The following is a 27,204-nucleotide window of genomic DNA, read 5'->3' on the forward strand; positions in this document are numbered from 1 at the left end:
ATAGACAATTCACATCAGATTCATTATTAGTATATAATAAAAGTTCAATAATTTAAATATGAACATTCAGTATATTAAAAATAAATATTTGTCTATGATCCATATTGCAATGTGAATCATGGTCTATAGTATAATTTGTCACATTTTTGTATACATTATTTTTTTTAAAAATGTATGACTGAATTATAAGAGCTTTTAATGTTAATTAAAACCCATCAACTTACCCACATTATGTATTCTAAAAAAATAAAAAAATTAAAGCATTATAGTTAACAAGACCATTTAGATAATGTATTCAATTACAAACGTACAAAGCTTAACATTATGGTTTATGATTATAAAATACAAATTCTAAATAAGCAATAACTTATTACAAATTACTAATGAGTTGTTGGTCAAAATAAACTAAGAAAGTGTTGTCCATAATATATTTGTTAAACCCATATAAGGGAAGTTTATATATAATAATCTAAATAGGTGACAAAAAATTAAATTTATCAGATGACATTAAGTAGCCAAATAAATCCACATTGGCCTTGAGATTAATGAAAATATAATAATACAAATAAATAAGATATTCCACTTTCATTGAGTTGAATAATTTTGGTACAAAAGGAGGTCCTAAAGGTAAAACGTGAAGGACAAAATAGCTGCTGGCTAGGTGTATTTAGGTTAAGCTCCTTTACAAAGTCTGGGCACAGCAACAGATGATCTTCATCAGAACATCATATCTTCCATCTAATATTCAGTTTCCAGTATCCCATCAATAAGCCCAAAGTCCATAGCCTGCAATGCAGTGGTCAAGAGAGCAAAAGGAAAATGTTAGCACTACTATGATAAGGTGTGAGATTTGCTTAAATGACATTCAAGGATAAGAAAAAGGGGAAATTGCACTTTTAGTCCTTCACCCATACCCGTGGTACAAACTTAGTCCCTGAATTATATGCATGACCATCTTTAACACATGAGTTATGCACAAAGTGGCGATTTTGGTCCCCTGGAGACTATTTCTACCACCAATTTGTCCCTTAATGAAGTGGTTGATTTGGTCCTTCAATGACTAAAATCGCCACTTCATACATAATTTAGGGGTTAAAGATGGTCACACACATAACTCAGGAACTAAGTCTGTACCACGGGTATAGCTAGAGGACCAAAAATGTATTTTTCCCTAGGAAAAATTTTCTTAGACATTTTTTTCCTTGAAGCATACATTTGGAGATCTTGAAGCTAGAATCAAGGAAAACTGCAAATAGTCTGCAATACAAGGAAAACTATATAATAGTTAATGTTTACCTCAGCAGCAGACATAAAATAATCCCGTTCGGTGAAGTCTTGAACTTTCTCAAGTGGTTGGCCGGTAAAGGCAGCAAACATTTTGTCAATTTTCTGTGAAATAAAAGAAAAGGTTTAAAGTTAAAAGAAATCGAGTAGAAGCCTTGGCTATATGCCTATAACTAAGTAGTATTAACTCCCCGCTTAAGGCCCTAGCACATGATCAAAGTAGTAAAATGTCATCAATCCCTGTTTGGATCAATATGGAACCAGATTTTATGATGTTAGCTTAAAAGATTAAAGATCTAACAGAAAGGGATTCCACTTCTAAATTAGGCTGATTAACTATGTGCAAATATCAGAGGTCGGAGCCAAGAGTCAATTGGTAATGGGATAGTGATTAAACATTCATCCCACCCCCCACAGAGCCATCCAACAGACTTAAACAGAGAGATGCTCAATTTCAAATTCGAAACTTGAGAAAACAGCAAAACAGTGTCAAATTCAAAAGAAATACTACAGAGATCAAATGAACTGACATGGCGAGATTGAACCGCTTCATTCACTTGGCGCCTCACATCCTCCACATGACCCTGCAGCAGTAAAGAGCAGAATCAGGCATCTACTTTAAAGTTGAATGTTTGAAGCCTAATTTTTATATCTTATAATATTAAATTTACAAATGCAGTTTGTTTGATCCTGCAGGAGGACATAACAATATTCTTTTAGTTAAGTAATACATACCCCGCATCCACTTTGTGGTTGATGTACCATAATACGTGCATTTGGCATTGCATACCGCATACCCTTTTCCCCACCTGCAAGAAGAAGTGTCCCTTGACTTGCAGCAACTCCAAAACATACTGTACCGACCCTAGGCTTTATCTGAATGAAATGATAGCTATAGACATAATTATCAGGGGAATATAACTTCCAGGAAGACAAGTATAGTTCATAATCTGAGATGCCAATAATGATTCATACAAGTTACCTATGACTGTAGGTGCTCAAGTGTTAACTAATGGAATAAATTAGTTGCAGTCTTACCCAGGACATGCAGTCATATATTGCCATCACAGAATACGTGCTTCCGCCTGGGCAGTTAATATACATCTGCAATTGGGAAGAGCATAGCAATACTTATAAGATGTGATGCCGCTTTAGAGATAACAAACATATGAAAAAGGCCATACCAAAATATCAGCATTTTCATCAATTGTTGCTAGTGTTACGAGTTGTGATATGACTCTTTGAGCAACTTGTCCGTTGACTGGTTGTCCAACGAAGACAATGCGATTTCTAAACAATACCATTGATAGATCCAATACGCCACCTGGTGTCAGCACAGCAGGCATTACAGGTGGATTTCCCCTTCTAGCTTCAATAGTGCCATAACTGCTCAAAAAAAACTGACTACATCAGGGAATTAATATCTTTTTATGATATGTTAGAGAATTAATATCCCTAGCTCTAACTGAAAACTACATCTAAAAAAACAAAGCATAATCCAACAAAAATACTTTTTGGTGAAATTAAGTTATTTCTTGACAAACAGATTACAAAAACGTAATTAAGCACTACACTATGGCTAATTTGTTTTCCACACTATTGCATATTGCTAGAGTCTATAAAGTGCTAAAAAGGATATTAACCCTAATGGAAAATGTATGATTCACAGCAACCAAAATTCCAAAAACACAACCACATATATACAGATATGTACAGAACATCTTTCCAACTATCATGATCCTCTAACAGGCTAAGAGAAACAAACCGTCGATTATTATCAGCCTTTGGGTTGTTCTGACCAAGTTTTAAGCGCAATCCCTGCACCTTACTGGATAGTCCTGAAGATTTCACAAAAATAATAACTTTTGTCAAATATTCAAGTTCAAACCAATAATTTAAACTCCAGATTTCAGCAAATACTGAGAATACCGATTTTTGAGGAATCAAAACTGTGGCTAGGAAGCGCAGACGCTATTTGTTTCCCTAAGCTTCTACAAAAAAACAAAGAAAAAAAAAATTCTTAATCAGTATATACTCCGTAGCATTCAAACAGAAAACGTAAATTAGAAGCTAAAAATAATAAAATTACCTGCGGGAGAACAGAGGCGGCGAAGAGCGAAGCGACGTTGGTCGGTGAAGTGAGGCGATTGAAGCTTTAGAAGGCGCTGTAATGGTTGATGCTGCCATTTCCGGCACTGCAGCGAAAGGGTCGAGCACTCGAGCGTATGCGATAGAGCAAAATCAAGCTGCTTCTCAGACTTCTGGTAAAACCCGGATAAGAATTTCGGATCCCCACTTTTATTGGGCTTTGGTGCGTTTTTGTATTAATTCCTCGGCAGCGCAACTTGGAAACGAAAATTTTGGACCTTTATTTTTTAGTAGGTCCAATTAGTAACCAGTCGTTTTATCATAGACCACCGCGGTCAAAAACAGCGTCGTTTCTTTAAGTAAAGAGACGGTCCGCCGTTATAGTTAACAGAGTCCGCTTGTTTGGTGTATTAAACACCAACTGATATTACAGTATATCTAAATCGACACTGCAATTATATCAAAATGATACTGTAGTTATAGTGAAATGAAACTGCAGTGTATATAAAATGAAACTGAATAACATTTCACATATTTGAGTGTATATTGTACAATGAAATTGTAATTATATCAAAATGATCATGTAGTTGTGTTTTAATGAAACTATAGTGTATATAAAATAAAATTAAATAACATTTTCACATATTTGAGTGTATAATTATCGAATGAAACTATAGTTATATCGAAATGAAACTTTAGTTGTGTTGAACTAAAATTGTAATGTATACAAAATGAACTGAATAACAGAGTTACTTTTTGCGGAACAACGCAAAACGGATGCCGTTTCTTTTCATTAAACAAAACGACGTCGTTTTGAAGCGATACATTATTTATAGAGAAAATTACACTTTTGGTCCTATGACTATAGTGGAGGTGGTAATTTCAGTTCGTGACTTTTAAAACTAACAGATTTAGTCCTTTTAGTAAACTTTTTTTTATACATTAAGTCCTTCCGGCCAAATCACCGGTGAATTTTGGCCGGAAAAACACAATCCCTTAATTTATTACATATTTGGGGGGTAAAATGGTCAATTCAGATTCTTCTTTCTTCTTCCTTCTTCTCCCTTCTCCTTCCTACTTCTTCGTTCTTCTTCTTCCTTCTTGTATTTGGGGGGTAAAATGCACTGATGTTTCAAGTATTTTTCTTCTTAAACACATTTAAATATTTCAAGTATTTTTCTTCTTATCTATACATCCCATAATCCATCCTTGGGGGCGTATACTGAATTGCAGCTTCTGTTGCATTTATTCTCTGTTTCTCCACATATGCATGCCATCCTTGATAAACAAATCAACTAAATTAGGAAAAGGAAAAACACTATTTTTAATCTCTTAATAGTTGTTAATTATATGATATGTGATATATGACGCATAACAGGTAACAATTAAGAATTTAAATGTTTGATTTTTCCATAGCAGAATCCAACAATCATCACACACACACACACACACACACACACACACACACACACACACACACACACACACACACACATATATATATATATATATATATATATATATATATATATATATATATATATATATTTACCTAAGCCAACGTCAAATCCCATGCGATCAAGCTGACGATACTGCTGGCAGAGCGACAATTTCATGCAGAAGAAATGTAAGAGGAAATCCATGAAGATGCTGCCATTCAATGCATACTTGTTCCTCATTTTAGTTCGATAATAGCATGATAGAGGATCCTTGGGACAACGTTAGAACGTGACAAAACGCAAACATCAGTGCATTTTACCCCCCAAATACAAGAAGGAAGAAGAAGAACGAAGAAGTAGGAAGGAGAAGGAAGAAGAAGGAAGAAGAAAGAAGAATCTGAATTGACCATTTTACCCCCCAAATATTTAATAAATTAAGGGATTGTGTTTTTTCGGCCAAAATTCACCGGTTATTTGGCCGGAAGGACTTAATGTGTAAAAAAAAGCTTACTAAAAGGACTAAATCTGTTAGTTTTAAAAGTCACGAACTGAAATTACCACCTCCACTATAGTCATAGGACCAAAAGTGTAATTTTCTCTTTTATATATATATATATATATATATATGAAAGACAAGACACTACTACGACATTGTTTTTGGACCAATATTCTCATAAATAAAAATCAATAATAATATAATTAATATTTTAAATAGTTTTTTTTCATGAAATTTAAATTCAAATCATTATAATTCTTTTCAACCAGAAAAGATAGTAAAAGATTATTAGAAAGTAATCAATGTATCACTAATCACTTTATTACAACTTACAACTCAACTAACGTTCTAAAGTGATAGACATTGACATATACATAAACTAAAATTAGTCAAAACATATCAAATTTGATAAGAAAATTCTAGTGTATGTAAAATTATTCATAGAATTAAGCTCTATTCAATACCAAATACAAATATGTAAATACAAATCCAGTAATAATACTGATGCCCGATTACTAGTACCGTGGTGCACTAGAAATCGTGAGAATCTGAGGAAACCCAAACTAGATTGTCAGGTGGGAAGAAATGGCAAACCGGGGAGCTTCCCGGCCGGATTCCCAGCACGCGAAACGAGACGTGATCGCGGTTCCACCGCGAGGTATCCATATGGCAGACGGCGACGGCTTCCGCTCTTTCCTCTCCATTCTCGCTCACCAACGAAGCCTTGAAAACTCTGGTGGTGTCGCCCTCTTGGCTGTGGCAGTAGAACACCGCGTAAGGGTACGGCAAGCTGTGACATCCCACCATCTTCCGGGCCGGAATCTCCCTCGGAGCTCCCACAATAGTGTAATTCCGCACCGCCGCCGCCGCGGCGGAGCGGTTGGTGACGAATTCCGTGGTCACGACTCTGATCCGAGACCCCGATCCGAGAATTCCGCGAACCGAATCCAGCAGCGATTCCAGAGACGTGGCGCAGAACTTCGTTTCGCCCTTCATCGCCGGGAACTCGCAGTGCCCTAGCGTCTCTTCCATCGCTCTCGCCTGCGGCGAGGCTGGGGAGAAGGAGAAGAGGTCTAGGAGATGCGGAAGCTCGGCCGATGAAAATGGAATGGAATCGGCGTCCGCCCTGGAGAGGAGACGAGGAGACGACGCCGAGGCGTCTCCGACGGCGGCGAAGAAGATCTGCAGTGTTTTGCCCGTCTTGAGATCATCGGGAGTGAAGAAGATATTGACTTCGGGATCCATTCGATCATCACCCATATGCGATGCTGAATCTGAATGTTTATGTGTATTCATTTCCAGGATCTTTCTACTCCCACTGCCTTGGCTTACAAGCTGGAAGAAAAGTATTGCATAGACGAAAATGGAATATCTGAATCCCCAATCCATCTCTTGTTTTCCTCTTGATGCAATTACTAGAGGAGCTAAGAGAGCTTAAATTGGTCAAAAGTAGTAACACCATTAATGAAACTCCATCTTTATACACCAAGAAATTTAGCTTATGTCCTAGAAGGGTCAACCAGCCCGTGAATAGTGGTTTTTTTAAATACTTAGGTTATTCCAACTTCTTCTGATTAATTTTTAGATTTTTTTTTTAATTCACCATTCAGATCCTAATTTTCGAGATTTTAACTCGTTGTCAGTTGTCACCTTCAATAGAAACATTAAGTCACAATAAGTCAGGTAACTAACTACTACGCTAAATTTCGGGGATGAAGAGGCTAAGTTAGTCGTGATTAGTGACTTCAATCGTAACATTAAGTCACAATAAATCAGATGACGAACCACTATGTTAAGCTCCGGGGATGATGATGTTAAGTTAGTCATGATTAGTGACTTTATTTGGATGATTACAAGCGTAGCATAGAGTCTACGAAACTTAACTAGTGGTAAATCACAGTGACTCAGCCCCCATTAGATAAAAGGATCAATACTTGGTGCCATAGAGCTGGTGTGACTCCTACATTGCGATTGCTGAGACTCAATCTTACGTTCTTGCCCACAATTTGACACCAATAAATCAACTGAACTACTTGTGAGACACTCAACTACCAACTCTTCATTAACTAAAATTCAATATGATTATTCTATACCAAATTCAAACTAAAAATAGCAAAAAAACTTTAGTGATTCCCTCTATTGGGTACACCTATTGATGATAGTAGGGATAAACACAAATGAACAACCTTTAATTATATGCTTGGTTTTGGTCAATTATGCATCACACGATTAATGCAGAATGACTATGTTAACATAGTGTTAAATTGGGAGATGATCGGTCATCCGGAGGAGGCATAGGGAGGGCAATGCGCAACCACAGAGTTGTACAGTATGCATAAAGTGGGTGTCCCACATGATAAAAAGTCAACTGCAACAGCTCAGATGTACAGCCCAATAGCCTTCCACACACCACTATATCCACAACCGGCCTCATGCTCATTCACACCATCTCCTACGTTAGTCAACTCGAATCTATTGATAATTTGATATTTATCCTCAACCCTTGGTTGTGAATTTTTGTAATAAAAAGTGCAATGAATGTCTCTTATATAGAGAGAGGGGACACATGTTAGTCATTCGGCATGTCCTCCACGTGTCATATATTTTTTATCAAGTGTTTTTATAGGTTTGACCACATAATGGGATGTTTGGCGATTATTATTTGACTATGGACAAGACGGTTATATAGTAATAAAATATTTTTAAAAATAATGCACAAAAGGCTATCATATGCAAACTTGATACTTTAGCAAATTTTGCAAGCCACATAGCTTACAAAATAAAACTAATTTTTTTTTTTTAAATCACATCAGATTGAAAGAGGCATCCTTTCAGGGTTAAATTAAAGACGACCTAACAAATATAGTTAAACCAAAATAATCTTCCAAAAAAAAATTGTGTTGAAGCATAGATTCTATTGATATGTTATTTTAAAAAAAAAAATTATTGATATGTTATATTTTGTATTTACTTCATTGTACCTCTTACATTTATTTTCTAAATTTACCCTTTTATCTTTTGAAAATTACTCAATTCTCTTAACTTATGTTACAAAAGTTAAAAAATGTTGTAAATTTAATGCAATATTTTTTTCCCTTTTATGTTAATGTCTCCTAATGAAAAAAGAAAAGTTTCTCCATAATTGCATTTATAATAATATATTTACATTCTAAAGAATCTAAAAAATAATATTGATTGAAATTTTTAGTAAATATGACATATCTATATTTCAACTTGTAGGATATGAAAATATTGATACATTGATTTTTTTTTTTAAATGTAATACTAAAGTTTGGTAAATTAAGATGAATTATGCGTGATATAAATTATTTGTACTTTTTACCTAATGATATAATTGTGTGAGAAAAAATGCATAATATAATTCATTTGTACCTTACGTTACAATGAGTAAAAAGAACTTTATTTTAAAACAAAGTCTATATCAAAATACTATAAACTAACTAAATATAATGTCAACACTCAACGGACAACTATACAAGAAGAAGCTAATAAATTAGCCAACTTGGCGTCTTAATTCTTCTCAAGATTTTTTTTTTTAATTGAAGTTTGTTACGTACAAAAATCCCTTTGAAAAGTTTTATCAGTCAATCTACTTCTCCATCTTTCTAGAATCTAGACTTAGAAAAGGTGAAAAAAGGTATTTTTAGTTATTTTTTACTAGTTATTTTAGTCTTTAAATTTTCACCATTGCAATATTTTTTTTGAAAGGAGCCTGCGCGGCATTTATTGGAAATACGTTGAAATAGAGTCTGGCGGATCAGAGTCCGAATACATAGCTGCTGAATAATTAACGGCCGAAGTGGCTAAAACATGTGCTAAATAATTATCTGATCTAGGAACAAAACTGACTGAAACATAATCAAAGGAAACCATTCGGTTTCTGCAAGTGTCAATGGCATAGCCGAGGTACGAACGAGGTGATTCCTTGGCAAGTGTTAAATATTGTTGTAATGTCAGACAATCCGTCAGGATGCCTACCGATCTCTCTCCACGATCCCATAACCAAGATAGCACTTCCTTACATGCAATCGTTTCTGCCATAAGCGGGGATAAACAGTCTATCAACGGTGCTTGAAAAGCTGAGATATACGATCCGTGTTCGTCTAGGAGTATTGCCCCAACAACGGCCTTATTTGTGGTATGGAAATACGCCGCATCAAAAAAACATTTATTCCGTATAGTTCCATGAGTTATCCGTGGGAAGGTGGCCATGTGTGCTGCGGCAGTCACGGCAGCAGACTGCCTTTCCGGCCCTTGGCGCTGTATGGGTGTTACCGTGGCCGGTCCATGCGGAGTTGGCTGGGGCCGTATGCGGTCCGGGTGTGCAACTTGCCATGCCCAGGTCGCTGCGATTACAGCTGCAATTATCTTCCGTGGTCTGGGCAAGCATGCATCCCACACAGCTCCATTTCTCGCCCGCCATATATAATATAACAGGCCCACTGCAAAAATAGTTCCATCATCATCTAGAATATTTAATATCTCATTAAACCAAACATGGAAAATATCTGTGATAGTACTGGGAATTGGAAGGTGAGATTGTGCCCAAATGCTCCTTGTATAATCACATCTAACCAAAGAATGCATAACATCCTCATGCATAACCCCACACATAGCACATGTTGGGCTAATCTCCACTCTCTTTATAATGAGGTTCCTTGTTGTGGGTAGTATATCATTCAAGGCTCTCCATAAGAATGCTTTCCATCTCGGGGGTACTTTGAGCTTCCACAATTTGGGCCATTTATCAAACATCCCTGTCGTTTGAACATAATTCCCCACTATTTGTCTATATCCACTTTTAACCGAGTACTCTCCCGTTATATCACCATACCAATACCACATATCCTCATAATCCGGTGCCACAGGTATTTTCAATATTCGTGCCACATCCTCCGGATCGAAAATATCTGTTAAAATATCATGATCCCATGTCGTCGTTTCCTGATCTATTAACCCCATAACAGTTGCCTGAGCCAAGTATGGTGGTTTCTCAGTCATTACTTTCGCGTTAGTTTCATCCTGTAGCCATGGATGATCCCATACAAGAGTTGTTTTCCCATCCCCAATCCTGCGCCTAACTCCTCCACGAATTAACTCCTGGGCAGCCATAATACTACGCCAGCAGAAACTTGGGTTATTCCCTATACAAGCATCAAAGAATGTCCCCTTAGGATAGTATCTGGCCTTAAATATTCTGGAAACCAACGATTCAGGTTTGGTGAGCAATCGCCAGGCCTGTTTTCCAACATAGCTAAATTAAAGGCATGCAACTCCTTAAAGCCCAATCCCCCATACTTCTTAATGATACATAATTTATCCCATGCCTTCCAATGGATGCCCTGGTCATCTTTAGATCTCCACCAGTATCGATTCATAGATCTCTCAACAGCTGTGCAAATATTCATAGGTAGTAAAAAGACACTCATAGAAAAGGTGGGCATAGATTGTGCCACACTTTTCAACAAGACTTCCTTACCCGCCTGTGAAAGTAACTTCTTATTCCATGACCCAATACGCTGCCTAATCTTATCATCAATATATGAGAAAACTGCTCTCCTATTCCTGCCCACAAACGATGGAAGTCCCAAATACTTTCCAAAATTCGGAGCCTGCACCACTCCCAAGATACCGGCAATCTCCTCTCTGTGTTCATCCCGCGTGTTCTTACTATAGCAAATACTTGACTTATAGTAATTCACTGCTTGCCCGGACATTTCCTCATACAGCGACAAACATTGTTTAACCACCCAGGCCTCCTGCGCAGTTGCTCTAAAAAAGAGTAAACTGTCATCTGCAAAAAATAAATGGGATATAGGGGGGCTCCCCTAGCTACTCTGCACCCATGTAGATCTCCCCTCAACTGTGCCTGTTGTAGTAGCAATGAAAGACCCTCAGCACAAATAATAAAGAGATAAGGTGACAGTGGATCACCCTGCCTCAATCCACGAGTCGGCGTGATCTGCTCACTTCGCGTCCCACCAACCTGTATACTATACGAAACTGAGGTTACACATAGCATTATCAGTTCCACCCACCTCTCATCAAAGCCCAAAGCTATCATCATACTACGCAAGAAGGGCCACTCCACCCGATCATAGGCTTTCGCCATATCCAGTTTCAAAGCCCCCCATCCTGTGATTCCACATTGCTTTCTGTTCAGATAATGCCTAACTTCAGCAGCAATCAAAATATTATCTGTTATTAACCTGTCAGATATAAAAGCACTCTGGGTGTCTGATATAATTTCCCCCATAAGTGGTTTCATCCTGGCAGCTATAACCTTGGCCATAATCCTGTATACCACATTACTCAGTGCTATTGGTCTATAATCCGAGACCAACTCAGGGGATTTCTTCTTGGGGATTAATATTATATTCGTATCATTCAGACGAGCAGGAAACGAGTGGGTATTAAGACAATTCACAATATGGTCCGATACATCACCACCCACTACATCCCAAAAATGCTGGTAGAACCCCGGATTCATTCCATCCGGTCCTGGTGCCTTGTCAGGAAACATAGAAAACAGTGCACTCCTAACCTCACTAACATCAAAAGGCCGCAGGAGCGACAGATTCTGCACGTGCGTTACACGAGAGGCTATACTTCCAAAGAATTCCCCATTACCACTTGGAGAGCCGGAGGTAAAGATAGTCTTATAATAGTTGTAGACAACATTCCTCATGGCCTCACCCTCCACCCAATCCCCACTATCATTCATAATTTTCAAAATAGTATTCTTTTTCTTGCGATGAGATGCATACCTGTGGTAATACTTCGTGTTTGCGTCCGCGTTCTTAAGCCAATGCTGTTTGGCCCTCTGCCTCCAGTATGCATCCTCCTGGACTTCAATACGACACAGGCACTCCTCCAACCGTTGGAACTCAGCTAATGAGGCCGGGTCATTACACCCCCTCAGACGAAGTTGCTCCTTCCGTAGGTTCCTAAACCGCTCACCAAACTTATGAAACCGTTCACCTCCCCAACGCATCAAACGATTTCCACAAAGAGAGATACACTCCTGCAACCCCCTTCCTGCACCTTCACTCCATGCCCTCTCCACCACACCTCTACATCCTTCATCGTGGAGCCATGCCATCTCAAAGCGAAACCCTCTCCTCAAACCACCCGTTCTTTCCCGAAGATTCAGAATCCCAAGGAAAAGAGCAGAATGATCGGACTTTCGGGTTAGAATATTTTGCACACTAGCATCCGGCACGTTCTCACGCCAACTCTGGCTAGCCAAAACTTTGTCTAATCTTTCCTCTATCCAATTTGGTGTGCATTTTCCTTTTTCCCAAGTAAACGGATATCCCATCATATGCATCTGCGCTAGGCCACACTCCTCTATAGTCTCATCGAAACCATGCAACAGTCTCTCAGGGTGAGGGTTTCCACCTCGCTTCTCAGATTGAAATAGTAAATCATTAAAGTCTCCAATCATCACCCACGGTAGATCTGACCTGCCAGCTAAAGATCGAATAAGGTCCCACGAGTCTCTCCTTTGACCCCTCTGTGAAAAGCCATAAAATCTAGTCATTCTCCACTTTTCAAACCCCGGTATAGTCACTTCAACATCCACATAGTTTGTGGAGTAACTTATCAATCTCGCTGTATTATTTGCCCTCCACAACAGAGCCAATCCACCACTCAAACCAGAACTATCAATACAAAAGAGTCCATCAAAACCAAGCTTAACCCGAAGCCGCTCCGCATGATCCCGGTCAACCTTGGTTTCTATGAGAAATACAAAATCGGGTTTCTTAGAGGACACCATGTCCTCAATCTCGCGAACTGTCTGTGGATTACCTAAGCCACGACAGTTCCAACTTAAGGTACTCATTGGGACCGGCGGACCTGATCCACAGGTCCCGCCATAAATAAAGAATCAGAATCCACAACCATATTCCCATTCAAAGCACTCACCTCTCCACCCTCCATCCTCCGTCTTTTCGGATCCACCCTCACTCCCTCTCCCTCACCACCAACACTCTCACCGCCCATTCCATCCACACTCTTACTTCCCGAAACCACCCCACCCGTAACCATGCCCACCTCCACCCGAGACTGCCCTTCCCCTCTAACTTCAACACCCACTGCCAATCTCCCACCCTCACCCCCATAGCCAATCTCCCGTCTCCTTTCTTGACCCAGCCGAAACCATTTTTCTCCCAACTCCTTCACCGGGCTCGAACCCCCCGCCCTCATCGATACACCAAACGGATACTGCTCCGGCTTCAACAACGACCGGCGAGCTTGCAAGCAAAACTTATCCGTGTGACCCATCCTACCACAGAAGAAGCAAAACATGTGGAGGCGTTCATATTTAAAATTAATCCATGTCGACGATCCATCCCTCAGAATCATCTTCATCCTCCGTTTTAAGGGTTTTGAAACATCATGGGTGATTCTAACTCTATAGAAGGAAGTCCATTGCCGCTCAAAGTTTCGTTCATCATAACGCAAGAAAACCCCAACATAGTCCCCAATTCTCTCCAAAACTTTCACCGTGCGGTATCCCTGGGGGATGTCCGAAACTTGTACCCATAAATCCACGGAATTCAGACTAACCTGTAGCGGATCATCACCATCGTTCAAGACTTGGCATAGCAGCGTCGCATTCTCAAACGCCCAAGGTCCCTCCTCCATAACACGCCTCATGTCCGGCTCATCAAAGAAGGTGAACAAAAACAAATTAGGCTGCACATCCGTTATCTCAATACCCATGAGAGGCTTCCAAGCCGAAGCCATAACACGCTTCATCACCTCGGTCTTGAGAATTCTATCCGTTAAAAATCGGCCAACAACGGACCATGTCTGCCTCGACGCCGGCAGGGTTTGGACGCCGAGCTCCTCATCCTCAAAACGGACGCCTTGCTCTTCTTTATCCAGCGAGATGTCGGCAGTATGTGTTATTATTTCCTGGACGTCCATCGAAGCTAGACCAACAACTCCAATGGCAGAAACGTCACATGCACGTACGGGGAAACCCTAGAACGCAGGGAGAGACGAAGAAAACCCTAGGTCACAGGGAGAGAAAAAAAATTCTGTTCCACCATTGCAATATACTCTTTTAACTTTTCTAAAAAAAAAAAAAAGTCACAATTTGAATTCATAGAACAACAAAACTATTACATTCTATTAAAATTACTGCGAATAGTGCCGCCCACATTGTTGCTAGGGAGACCTTTTCTGTGTCTGGTTGCGGGGAGTGGTTTGACAACCCACCCCTTTTTTTGTAAACACTATTGCTCGTGATTTAATGCACTAAGTCTTGATCTTCAAAAGAACAACAAAACTATTACATTCTATTAAAATTTACTTAGCACATGTATATTTTAGTACTTTTTAATATTTTTTCTTAGTTATAATCTTCTTTTGTATGTCTCAATATTTCATTGGTAAAATAAAATTAGAAAAACTTGATTTTAATATATTTGTATAGAAAAATTAGGGACGATGAATCGCAAAAATAGAAAAGTTAGGAAAGAAGATGGTCAATTGATCCATATTTTACAAATGAAATATCAAATCTATAAATTAAAAGTTATAAAGAATAAATTTAATAAAATTTTAAAATACCTTTGTACTAAGTAAATTTTTAATCGAGTTTAATAATTTTGTTGCTCGAAAAGTTAAAATTGCAACTTTTTTTTTAAGAATTAAGGAAACTTTGTATATAATTAATTTTGTGAATACTGTAATTCAATAAAGTGCACACACCTAGGGTGTGTTTGGTTCGCACATAGAAATCGGAGTCGGAATGGGTATCAAATACTTGGTAATGATAATGGGTTTTGGTGAAAGTATTTAACATGTTTGGTAGTAGGGTGGAATGAGAATGGTTACTAATAGTAGTGCTTGAAAACGAATAAGGGAATGAAACCCTTATTGTATTTGGGTATGCGTTTTTCAATTGATGAGGTATTCGAAACCCATAGTAGTGTTCTAAAAACCTATCAACCAAACAACAACAATCACTTTCATACCCATTCCTACGGGCAAAACACACCAACCAAACACACCCCTAGATTAATTTTGTGAATATTGTGTGGCTGAAGTTTTTGGAAATAATTTTCAAATAAAATTCCCTACTAGTTACAACCTACAATCTATACCAACTCGATCTGCATATAATAAAATCGCAAATTATTTTGTGAATCTGGGTCCAAATATTCACCATTTACCTTTTAAAAATTTACAATTTGTATACTACTAACAAACAACGTTAACATATATGTAATTATAATTAGGAATAAGGTTCAAATTGGCCACTGAACGTAACCTGAAAATGCAATTAGGCCACTGAACGAAAAAAAGTGCAATTAGGCCATTGAACACTCCAAAAATGTGCAATTTCACCTGATAGCAGGTTACCCTCAATTTTAGCAGGTTATCTGCTTACGTGACAGCTGAGTTGGCATTTTTAATAAATTTTAATTAATTTTTAATAAATTTTAATAATAACTTTTTATTAAATTTTTTTTTTAAAAATAAAAACGACTTTATTTTATTTTTTATTTAATTTTTTCCAATTTTTTATAAAATTTATTATTAAAATTAATTATTAACAATTATTTAAAAATTATTAAAAATGCCAACTAAGCTGCCACGTAAGCAGGTAACCTGCTAAAATTGATGGTAACCTGCTATTCGGTAAAATTGCATACGTTTGGAGAGTTCAGTGGCCTAATTGCACATTTTTTTAGTGTTCAATGGCCTAATTGCTTTCGTTCAGTGGCCTAATTGCATTTTCAGGTTACGTTCAGTGGCCAATTTGAACCTTATTCCTTATAATTACCTTGTTTTGTATTCACAAGTTTCTTTTGAATACTGCAATTACACAATATTAACATATTAGAATTTGATGACCATGCTTGTATTCACAAATCCCCTTATGCAGTTGTAATGTGTATTAACTTAGAAACATAATTTATATTCTAAAAATTTACAATTTTATTGTTAAAAATTACACAATTTATACGTCGTTTAGGATTAAAGTGCACTTTGCAAGTTGGACCGGCAAATTATGCTGTGCATCCGTATGCACCATGCATGGTGCATACGGATGCAAAAACGACGTCGTTTTAATAAAACGCGCGTCTCCCCTTAAAAAAAAAAAAAATCAGGTTCGATTCCCAGCAACAACATATGAACTAAAATTCCATAATCGATGAACTATAATTCCATAATCGATGAACTATAATTCCATAATCGATGAACTATAATTCCATAATCTAATCTATGAACTAAAAATTTCAGAATGAATGAACTAAAATTCCATAATCTATAAACTAAAATTTCAGAATCGATGAACTACAATTCCATAATCGATGAACTATAATTCCATGATCAATGAACTATAATTCCATAATCTATGAACTAAAATTCTAGAATGAATGAACAATATAATGTTGTTGCTGGGAATCAAATCTGAATTTTTTTTAAAAGGAAGACGCGCGTTTTTTAATAAAACGACATCGTTTTGGCATCACCATGCATGGTGCATACGGATGCACAGCATAACGACTGGTACATGGTATAACGACTCAATAAATATATACCAAATCTGTATCTAGTATTCTAGCTAGTGTAATACCAGACGTTATGCCATGGAACCGTGTTCACCATTCATGGTGAACACGGTTCTAACGGTGTTAGTACACCGTTATCTTTCTTTTTTTTTTTTTTTAATTAATTGCGTGACTTTTCTTCTTTATTTTCACATTTTGCGGTTTCACTTTAATTTGAGGTGAACAAAAATTTCGGACATTCATAAATTATGAATTCATGCCTGCACATTCACTTTGGAACCATGCCTACACATTCCCGTCCGAAATCACGGACATTCATAAATTATGAATCCATGGCTGCACATTCACTTTGGAACCATGCCTACACATTCACTTTGGAATCATGAGATTATGAATTTTCTGTTATAAGATTATGAATTTTCTGTTATGAGATTATGAATTTTCAGTTATGAGATTATGAATTTTCTGTTATGAGATTATGAATTTTCATTACATTCATAATTTCGGACATTCATAAATTATGAATTCATGCCTGCACATTCACTTTGGAACCATGCCTACATATTCCCCTCCGAAATCACGGACATTCATAAATTATGAATCCATGCCTGCACATTTTACTTTGGAACCATGCCTACACATTCACTTTGGAACCATGAGATTATGAATTTTCTGTTATAAGATTATGAATTTTCTGTTATGAGATTATGAATTTTCAGTTGTGAGATTATGAATTTTCTGTTATGCGATTATGAATTTTCTGTTATGAGATTATGAACTTTCATAAAATTCATAATCTCATAACAGAAAATTCATAATTTGATCAAACGCGCGCCGTTAACTCCACATCCGCGAATTTTTTTTTTTTTTGCCTAAAAACGATGTCGTTTTGCCTTGTGTTCACCATTCTAGGTGAACACGATTCCATGGCATAATTTGCGGTGTAATACTTACCCAGGCCGGCTAGGATGAGGCCGGCCAAGAAAAAGCCTCTAAGTTGCAATGTTTGACTAATTTCTAGTCTAGACACCGACCAAGAAAACCCAATTTGAGAGTTTTTAGTATGTCATATAGACTATATAAGTATATAATATCCATATTGTCGTCTAAAAATTATACTTAAATTAGTAGTTAACTTTTGTTTTGTCAGAAAAGGCAAAAAAAGAAAAAGAAGGACAAATTAATTAATTAATGTACATATATATGCTTATAACTTGAACGTCTTGGCCATTGGATCGGAGATATATAATTTAGTCATGATTTAATTCTGAATTTTTTAAAAGTAAAAATTAGTAAATTTTAAAATCAGAAATCTTAACAACAAATTTAAATTTTACTAAGTGAGGTTTATATATTAGTCACTTTTATTATGGACTTATGGTTGTTGATTCTCTCTTCTTTGAGGTATACTGTATTATTGTATTTAGTCTTTGTAGGGACCATAATTCATTAATTGTATTTAAAATATTTATTAAATAATTGAGACTGTAATTACAATTGATAAAGTATATATTCATCATTTTAATGAAATAAATAAATACAATCCGTAACAATCGTGTTCATGAATCATATAAAATTAATTAATATATTATTAGTAATCATGATGATAAGTAATTATTTAATAATAACAACAACAACAACAATTATTATTATTATTATTATTATTATTATTATTATTATTATTATTATTATTATTATTATTATTATTATTATTATTGTGTGATGAATGTAGCAGACAACTAGAAAAATAATAAGTGTACTTTTAGAGATAAAATTCATATCATATGTCGTAATTTTATAATACAAATGACTTTTTTTTTTTTAAATGTGACTTATTATTATTATTATTATTATTATTATTATTATTATTATTATTATTATTATTATTATTATTATTTCAAATATGTCATATTAGTAGAAAATAAAAAATGATATAAAATGTGAAGGTAAATATAAATATTAGGCCAATGACGTTGGGCTTGGGCAAATATGACTCTCTAAGTCATATACTAAGGGTGTGTATAGTTCAATGGGTTAGTTTACACATTCATAATGATAATCAAAATCATAGTTAGTGTTTAGTAGTGATTTAAGGTAAATTATATCGTGTACTAGGGTGCACAATGCATTGTGTGTCCTGACTTAAAATGACGTCGTTAAGTTGAGAAAGTTGACGCAACGGACACCGTTCCGTTCGTCTAATCCCGTTATAGTTTTATTTTTTGTGTTTATATATGTGTATTATGTTAAGAGACACCGTTCCGTCCGTCTAATCCCGTTATAGTTTTATTTTTTGTGTTTATATATGTGTATTATGTTAAGAGTTTATGTGTATTATGTTAAGAGTTTATGTATATTATATATATAAGAGTTTATATATATTATGTTAAGAGTGTGTGTGCATTATGTTAAGAGTTTATATGTATTAAATAACGCTTAAATACATAGAGTCTTAATGGAGCTATGCTCCAAATTAATATATAATGCTTCTATAAGAAAATAACATTTGATTATTAATTTTATTCTTATTATTTTTTTGGGTCAAAGAGAGGGGAACTACCCAGAAGATCACTCCTCTGCATTGACAAAGATCCAACGGCTTTGTGTCTCAGACTCACAATCTCCCAAATGAGAGAGCAATCTAGTGTCACTAGACTATAAGGTCATTAGCTCTAATCACGATTTTTAATTTAATTGGAATGGTAAATACGATTTTGATTAAAGCTGAATTTGTATGGTGCATGTTTAATTTGATTTCAGTTGATGCCTAACTATAAACTATTGAAAAAGTAGTTGACAATGTTGATGTGTCATAGACCAGGGCACCAGGCCATCTATAAATAAGGAGTGAGAGCTGAGGAGGTTAGTTGCATATATAATTCATGAAATCTAGCATGAAGCCATTCATAGCCTTCTACTTTCTCTTCACCCTCCTTCTGGTAAGTATTTCAATCTATTTTATTATGTACTCAAAAAATAAAAAATCTATTTTATTATTATTATTTATTAATTACAATTTTTTTTTTCTGGTGTTCTGATCTGCAGCTTAATTATTGTTTTTCCACGGATGCAAGAATGTTCCCTGCAGAAGAATATTGGAAGAGAAAGATGAATGGAGAACCAATGCCAAAAGTAATCTCAGACTTAACGAGAAATCAAGAAGATTCATCCTTTAAGGTCACGTTTGTTGGAAACTTTAACGCTAAACCAAACATGATTATATATCATTCTAATGCTCAAGATGATGTCAGTCCCAAAAAACACGAGAGATCAAACCCGTGATCTGATTAATTAGCAGATGAAAATGGATTATATTGATGTAGAATGAGAGAACATTATAAATAATATTCATGTTAAGTTGAGCTTTTATGGAAGAAGCTAAGCTAGCATGGATGCTGCAACATTATACTGTAATAATTAATTACTCCGGTATTATTTTCAAGTTATGTATAACCATGTTTGGTTTGAATTGTCAATATATTTCTGAGATTATTTGAACTACCACACATGACAACCACAATCTTCTTCTTTATATATTGTAAAAAAAAAAAAAAAAACAAACAAACAAAAAACAAAACAGAACAAAGTGGAACGTAATAATAAAATTGCAGAAAAAAATAGTTAAAAAGTGATATTTAAGCGGTCATTTTGAAGCAATAATTTGAGTGGAGTCTAGTCTCGATTTGGTTAGATCAAAGTGAATTTGGTTATCCTAAGTAAGAGTTTAATTTGATATATTATATACTCAATACGGATAATGAGTGAATTAAAAATTGAGTCTCAAAATATATCCATTAAGTTGGAAAAAATTGAACTTTGAAAAACTTTAAAATAACTCATCCTACATTGAAAAAGTATATATATAGTCATGTAGATTTGTACTAGTATAAATGTAATTTTACTTTTTTAAAAGTTTGATTTGTGTAGCATTGGAGTTTTCTTTCCTATGCACTCTCGAACATATTGTTGTTGCGAATCAATTTGAAAAGTGTGAATGTCACATGCCTATAATTAACTTAGAAGTTATTGAAATGATTTTTTAAAGAATTGTTAATTTTGAATTATTGTGAAAAAAAAAAAAAAGTACTACATTTTTTTTTTTTGAATGCTACTAGCTCTATTACATTGTAGTATCTGTTCATATACTTTCTCAACCTACTGAAACACAACGAGCTAATAACGCCTCCATTGAGGCTCAAACTTACAACCTTCCAAATGGAAGTCCAACCCGGGTACCATTAAACCACATAGTCCTGGTAAAAAAAAAAAAAAAAAAAAAAAAAAAGTACTACATAAATTATAATTAATTTATTAATATCATGGAATCGTTGAAGGTAAATACTAGAGTTGTTGTTGTTGTTTCAAAAGGTTGAATCGCCAACCCAAGGACCTCCCACATCTCGGTCGAACAGAGTATGTGGGATAATGTAATAACTCAATTGAACACAGAGGCTACGTACACCTTTGCTTACTGAGCATAATGAGTCCCCTCACTTTGAGAGATTGTTCCCACACTATCGCTGGTTAGACTCGATCACAGGTCATTGTTTTCAAATTTCACCCCTATAACCAACTGAGTTATTCATGCGGACAAGGTAAATGCTAGAGTGGTTGACTGGGTGCATGGTATAGATTCAAATTTTATAATGTCATTATCATTTATAACAGTGGAAAATTCTAGAAATACTTTAATTTGTGCAAGACCAGCCATATTCAAGGTGACACTAGGTATATAATTAGCCAATTGTTTAAATAGAAAGATTGCGAATTGAATTATAAAATGTCACCTCATATAAAATATAATTTACCTCACGAGTTTAACTCAACTAGCATCTAAGAGCATGCACATCAGTACATTTTTACACGATTTTTAAGGCTTTTGTAATGATGTAGCGGAGTGAGAAGGTGAAAAGATAAAAAAAGAAAAAACACCCCTACTACAAGTTCAAGGTTTTTGCAGATCAAGTGGGTCCCAGGGTTTAAGAGAAAAGGGAAAACAACATAGCATTTCAGTGCGTAAAGCGCGCACATGCAGCACGCCCAGTAGGCGCGTGCTACGTACTAACTATGAGATGAAATGATACTCGTTTTTAATTAGGGAATGGAGTTTTTAATTGAATAGCTAATCAAAATTCATAATTGTGTTTTAAAAAATTGTCAATCAAACACTAAGGCTCTGTTTGGCAAACCTAGCTGAAAAGCTATAAGCTAGGAGCTGAAAGCTGAAAAGCTATAAGCTCGGAGCTGAAAACTGAAGAGCTGTTAAACTAGCTGTTATGATTAAAAGTGTTTGGTAAAATTAGCTTTTTGATAAGCTGATAAATGTAAAAAGACTAAAAAGGACATCTTAATACAATTTAAATTAGTTTGTTTACATATTAAAATTTAACAATTTGTCTTTAAAAAAATTAATATTTTGAAATAAAACTATTAGCATAATCATGATCTAGGATCTCATAATGAAGTAGCAATATTCTTGCAAATCTAATAATAGTAATAATAATAATAATAATAATAATAATAATAATAATAATTGCGTTGAAAGTTGCAGATAAAGGAGATGAGAAAAGGGTTTTAATTGCGAAGGGTAAATTATGTTATTCCTATAAAATAATAAGGATAAAGATGGAAAAAAAGTTACGAAGCTAAGAGCTTATTTTAAGCTAGAAACTTATTTTGGGAACATTATCAAACAGAGCTTATAACTTATTCGTGGCTTAAAATAAGTTATAAGCTCCTAAATAAGCTCTGCCAAACAGAGCCTAACTATGATTTTGATTCTTATTCCTGGTGTGTAAACCCATGAACCGAATACACTCTTTGCATTTAATTAAAAGTGTATGGAATCAATCAATTTATGGCATGCACCCAATGAATATAAATCATATCATGGAGAGAAAAAATATTAAGAAAAATTTAGGAGTGTAAATAGCAGTTTTAATAAGATTAGGGGAATAAATGAATTGAATAATCATTTTGCGGACAAGCTATAAGCTAATAATGATAGATCGAGATATATAACCTAGCTAGATACTCGGTTTTGTATTTGACATTTCCAAATTAAACACGCTTTTTTTTTTTTTAATTCATTATTATTGACTATAGATAATAAATAAATAAATAAATATTTAAAAATAGAAAGAAATTACATATACAATATTATAAAAAAAAAGTAATTTTTTTTAAAAAAAATAAAGATACGTAGAAGAGTCATTATATGCACAGATAAAGTGAAAATAATACTTTTTTCAGCTCCTCTTACCAATTAATTTTTTTTCTTTTGTTTTAATTTAATGTATATCTTTTATATATATATATATATATATATATATATATAAACCAATTTTTTTAATAAATTAAATATATTTCATATATTTAATAATATAAAAATAATATAATAATCACATCATTTAAATTTTATGAAAATATCTTTTTTAATCTTTTTACATTTATCAGTTTATCAAAAAGCTAATTTTACCAAACTCTTTTAAGCATAATCAGTTAGTTAACAACACTTTAGCTTCTAGCTTATAGCTTTTCAACTTTCAACTACTTTTTAACTTTCAGCTAGGTTTGCCAAACATAGTCTAAATTGTCAATCTTATCTCATCATTACATCATATATATATTGTCTTCATTAATATATATTTGTACTCTGATTCACAAAGTGCTTTCATACCTGACAGACTTATAACGGACAATATTCTGTTAGCTGCAGAAATGGGTCATTATTTAAATAGGAAGCAGTGTGGAGTGGTGGGTTGGGGGCCCTGAAACTTGATATGGCTAAGGCCTATGATAGAATGGAATGGACGTTTTGAGAAAAATGCTAACAGCCCTGGATTTTGATGTGAAATGGATTGAACTAATTATGTATTGTGTCTCTACAGTCTCGTATGAATTTCTATTTAATGGTGCCCCATCGGGACAAGTTGTCCCTACTAGGGGGTTGAGACAGGGAGACCCCCTCTCCCCATATTTGTTCATAATATGTGCAGAGGGACTATCTACTCTATTGCAACAAGCGCATCTTCAGAGCAAAATTCATGGTTGTAGAGTTGCCAGGGGGGCGCCCCCCATATCTCACTTATTTTTTGCGGATGATAGTTTGCTTTTCTTTAAGGCAAATATGGAAGAAGCAGGTGAATTCGAACATTGTTTGTCTGTGTATGAAGCAATGTCTGGCCAGGCAATTAATTATCATAAATCCAGTGTGTGCTTTAGCAAGAATACTACCATGGAGAACAGGGAGCAAGTGGCGCAGCTACTGGGTGTTTCTCAAACCCCTAATTTTGGAAAATATCTGGGTTTGCCCTCTTTTGTTAGACGAAATAAGAAATCAGTTTTTTTCATACATTGAAGATAAGATAAAGTAGAGAATTGGCTCATAGAATAAAAAGTTGTTGTCTTAAGCAGGTAAGGAGGTACTCTTAAAAAGTGTGGCACAGGCTATGCCTACTTTTTCTATGAGTATTTTCTTACTCCCTGAATCTGTATGTCTGGCTATTGAGAGATCAATGAACCGTTATTAGTGGGGAACAGGGACTGACCGCCGAATTCATTGGAAAGCCTGGGATAAATTGTGTGTCCCTAAGAAGTATGGGGGATTAAGCTTTAAGGATCTGCGTGCCTTTAATATAGCAATGCTGGGTAAGCAAGGATGGAGATTTCTTATAAAGCCTAAATCCTTAGTGGCAAAGGTTTACAAGGCCAGGTATTATCCTAAGATTTCTTTTGTGGAGGCAACTTTGGGGAATAATCCAAGCTTTTGTTGGCGAAGTATTTTGGCAGCTCATGATTTAATATGCAGCGGTATAAGGCGAAGGATTGGGGATGGGGATACCACGTTGATCTGGGGCCATTCATGGCTGCCGGATGATACAGACCCAATGATTCAAAGAGATATGCCCCCAGAATTGGCAGGCTCAAAAGTGGTTTGTTTGATTGATCAGGATACTAAGACTTGTGATCTCTCTATTCTTCAAGATTTGTTCATACCTAGTGATGTGACTCGTATTATTCGTATTCCTATATGCCCGGATTACTCGGACTCATGGTATTGGCAAGGGGATCTTATATAGTATATACGGGGTACAATACGTTTACGGGCCAAGGCCAAGGCTCGGGTTCCTAGTGAAGGGTCGGGAAGCTCCGGTCTTGCCTCGTGCCAAAAGCCCTCTTCAAGCTGCATTTAATGCGCTTTATATAGGGGGTGGGAGAAGGCATCTCCGGACTCTCGGCATGGCGGGCACGTGGCGGGCATGCATCGGACACCTGAATGTCTAACCGCCACGCGGCGACCAAAGCCTGACCCTTTCTGGCCGGGTTCATGGACCATCAGCCGGATTGGGTCCGACCGACAAGGGCCGGTCTGTCGGTTCAAGCAGCGACCTGCGCCAAGGAAGGGACACGTCGTGATGAGCGCCTTCGGTCGGTCGGTCGGGCCGACGTGCGGGGCTAGGCATGCGGGAATTAGCCAAGGTCGGGTGTACGGGTGGTTACCGGTTGCATGGCTCGGGGCCCGGGGATATATCCCTATTAGGATCCTAATGGGAACTATATGGTTAAAAGCGGTTACAAGCTTCTGGTTGGGAACTATGTACATCACCCAGGGGCTTTTAGTGATTGGCTGCTGGTATGGAGGATGAAAATACCACCTAAGTGGAAACTTTTCTTATGGAAGGCATTAAGTGGTGTTCTCCCCACCACTACCAATTTAATAGCAAAAAGAGTGGAAGTTGAACCAACATGTTCTATGTGTGCTACCCATCATGAACATACTATGCATGCACTAGTATCTTGTGTTTTTTCCCAAACCGTTTGGCGTGAATCTCTATTACCTATCATGCATGTCTTGGCCGACACATTTGAAGCTTGGTTTATTGTGGTTATGAATTCACTCTCCTCTAATCAACTTATTATGTCAGCAGCGATAATGTACCATACGTGGAGAGCGAGAAATCAAGCGGTATGAGAGCAGACTTTACCAATGCCGAGAAAGGTGGTGAACGCCGCCAAAGCTGCTGTCCACGCATGGAGCCAGGTACATTCAATGCCCGATCTGGCTCACGGTTTGTCTAGCGCGACTGTAGTGCCCAGGCCTTATGTCGACGCCGGTTACCATGCCGCTACTGGGAGTGCCACAGTAGGTGCTGTATTGCTCTCCAGCGACGACGACTACATTGCAGGCTTCAATGCACAGCTGCCGAATTGCCTATCTCCTTTATAATGGCGGAGGCGTTAGCGTGTAAGGACGTTATCATGGTTGAAGGGAAGGGGGATACTCTCAGTTGAGCTACACACGGACTGCCGCAATCTACAACAACACTTGACGACACAAACCACAAGGATGTGATCCTATATTGGTTACGTTATTGACGAGTGCAGGACTATTTTGTCTACTTCTACTTTCTGCCCAGCTCGTCTTATTCCTAGATTAGATAATCTTATAACACATACTTTAGCATCTCATGCTTTTACTTAGACTGATACGATGTATTGGGATTCTATCCCGCCGGACTTCATTGCAGTTTATCTATAATATAATCACCTGTTTTGAAGGCTTTCAAAAAAAAAATATTTGTACTCTCATTACGCAAAACAACTTAATCCAAGAACATTTTGTCTCTTTAAAGTTTCATACTTGTCTTTATATTCTATTCTCTTGATTAATTGGATTTAGTTAATTCGGGTCACCCGAATTAATTAATTTCACCACTATATTAATTAACATATGTAATATATTAATTAACATAAACAATTATTTTTATCCAATAAAAATATGACATTTGACTCAATTCAAATAATATTTTTTTACTACTATACACTTATTAGGGGGTGTTTGGTTCAAGTAATATGAGTCTAGTATGTTATATTATCTCAAAACTAATGCTTAGGTAATCTTATATTACCTTGAATTATTTCAATTTTGCCCTTGTTAACTAATCATCAGCGATTTGGAGCAAATCACTGAAAACTGAAATGATGCATATTGCAGCGTTTCAATTTGGCATTTTCAAAACACCCCTTTATTATATATTATACACATTTAAAAAAAAAAAAAAACTTATAACTAGAGCCATTAAAGGCTCCTTCATTTCCTTAAATGAAGGAGCCTTTTAGACTTTCAATGCTAGCAAGCATCCCGCTTGGTAAATCACAAAGAGAGCAATGCTCCGCTTATATAGAGGAGCTTAAAGCTCCTCTTCACTCAATACATCAGTTATGTTTTATTTTCATTTTTAATTTTATTTTATATATTATTTTGTTTTGTTTTTTTTTAAATTTTTTTTATATATTATTTTGCTTTGTATTATTATTATTATTATTATTATTATTA

General features: G+C 36.0%; 4 protein-coding genes across 4 annotated transcripts; all 4 read right to left on the minus strand.

Annotated features, from left to right (window-relative positions):
• Positions 1-478: 478 nt before the first annotated feature.
• LOC109161927 (ATP-dependent Clp protease proteolytic subunit 6, chloroplastic) lies at positions 479-3,573 on the minus strand. Its single transcript, XM_019310499.1, has 9 exons — positions 3,374-3,573; positions 3,214-3,275; positions 3,050-3,122; positions 2,469-2,670; positions 2,323-2,388; positions 2,020-2,160; positions 1,815-1,868; positions 1,297-1,389; positions 479-786 (listed from the first exon to the last, which is right to left on the minus strand). The coding sequence occupies exons 1-9, from the start codon at positions 3,469-3,471 to the stop codon at positions 739-741; spliced, it is 837 nt and encodes a 278-aa protein (XP_019166044.1). The 5' UTR covers positions 3,472-3,573; the 3' UTR covers positions 479-738.
• Positions 3,574-5,711: 2,138 nt separating this feature from the next.
• On the minus strand, positions 5,712-6,804 carry LOC109161926 (BURP domain protein USPL1-like). Its single transcript, XM_019310497.1, has one exon. The coding sequence runs from the start codon at positions 6,694-6,696 to the stop codon at positions 5,839-5,841; it is 858 nt and encodes a 285-aa protein (XP_019166042.1). The 5' UTR covers positions 6,697-6,804; the 3' UTR covers positions 5,712-5,838.
• A 2,247-nt stretch (positions 6,805-9,051) lies between these two features.
• Positions 9,052-13,108, minus strand: LOC109161665. Its single transcript, XM_019310157.1, has 6 exons — positions 12,096-13,108; positions 11,873-12,041; positions 11,172-11,797; positions 10,808-11,100; positions 10,656-10,720; positions 9,052-10,566 (listed from the first exon to the last, which is right to left on the minus strand). The coding sequence occupies exons 1-6, from the start codon at positions 13,106-13,108 to the stop codon at positions 9,052-9,054; spliced, it is 3,681 nt and encodes a 1,226-aa protein (XP_019165702.1).
• Positions 13,109-13,170: 62 nt separating this feature from the next.
• LOC109161666 lies at positions 13,171-14,265 on the minus strand. The gene has a single exon (XM_019310158.1). The coding sequence runs from the start codon at positions 14,263-14,265 to the stop codon at positions 13,171-13,173; it is 1,095 nt and encodes a 364-aa protein (XP_019165703.1).
• Positions 14,266-27,204: the final 12,939 nt, after the last annotated feature.

Source organism: Ipomoea nil, unplaced genomic scaffold (genome assembly GCF_001879475.1).
Source record: "Ipomoea nil cultivar Tokyo-kokei standard unplaced genomic scaffold, Asagao_1.1 scaffold2926, whole genome shotgun sequence".
Lineage (NCBI taxonomy): Eukaryota > Viridiplantae > Streptophyta > Magnoliopsida > Solanales > Convolvulaceae > Ipomoea > Ipomoea nil.

Coding starts and splice junctions, on each gene's coding strand:
- LOC109161927 (XM_019310499.1), bottom strand. CDS start 3,471: ATGGCAGCATCAACCATTACAGCGCCTTCTAAAGCTTCAATCGCCTCA. Junction 2,671..3,049: donor AAGGCTGATAATAATCGACG/GTTTGTTTCTCT, acceptor TTTTTTGAGCAG/TTATGGCACTATTGAAGCTA. Junction 2,161..2,322: donor TATATGACTGCATGTCCTGG/GTAAGACTGCAA, acceptor CATTTCATTCAG/ATAAAGCCTAGGGTCGGTAC.
- LOC109161926 (XM_019310497.1), bottom strand. CDS start 6,696: ATGGATTGGGGATTCAGATATTCCATTTTCGTCTATGCAATACTTTTC.
- LOC109161665 (XM_019310157.1), bottom strand. CDS start 13,108: ATGGTGTCCTCTAAGAAACCCGATTTTGTATTTCTCATAGAAACCAAG. Junction 11,798..11,872: donor GGCCTTTTGATGTTAGTGAG/GTTAGGAGTGCA, acceptor GGGTTCTACCAG/CATTTTTGGGATGTAGTGGG. Junction 10,567..10,655: donor ACCAGGGCATCCATTGGAAG/GCATGGGATAAA, acceptor GTTGGAAAACAG/GCCTGGCGATTGCTCACCAA.
- LOC109161666 (XM_019310158.1), bottom strand. CDS start 14,265: ATGGACGTCCAGGAAATAATAACACATACTGCCGACATCTCGCTGGAT.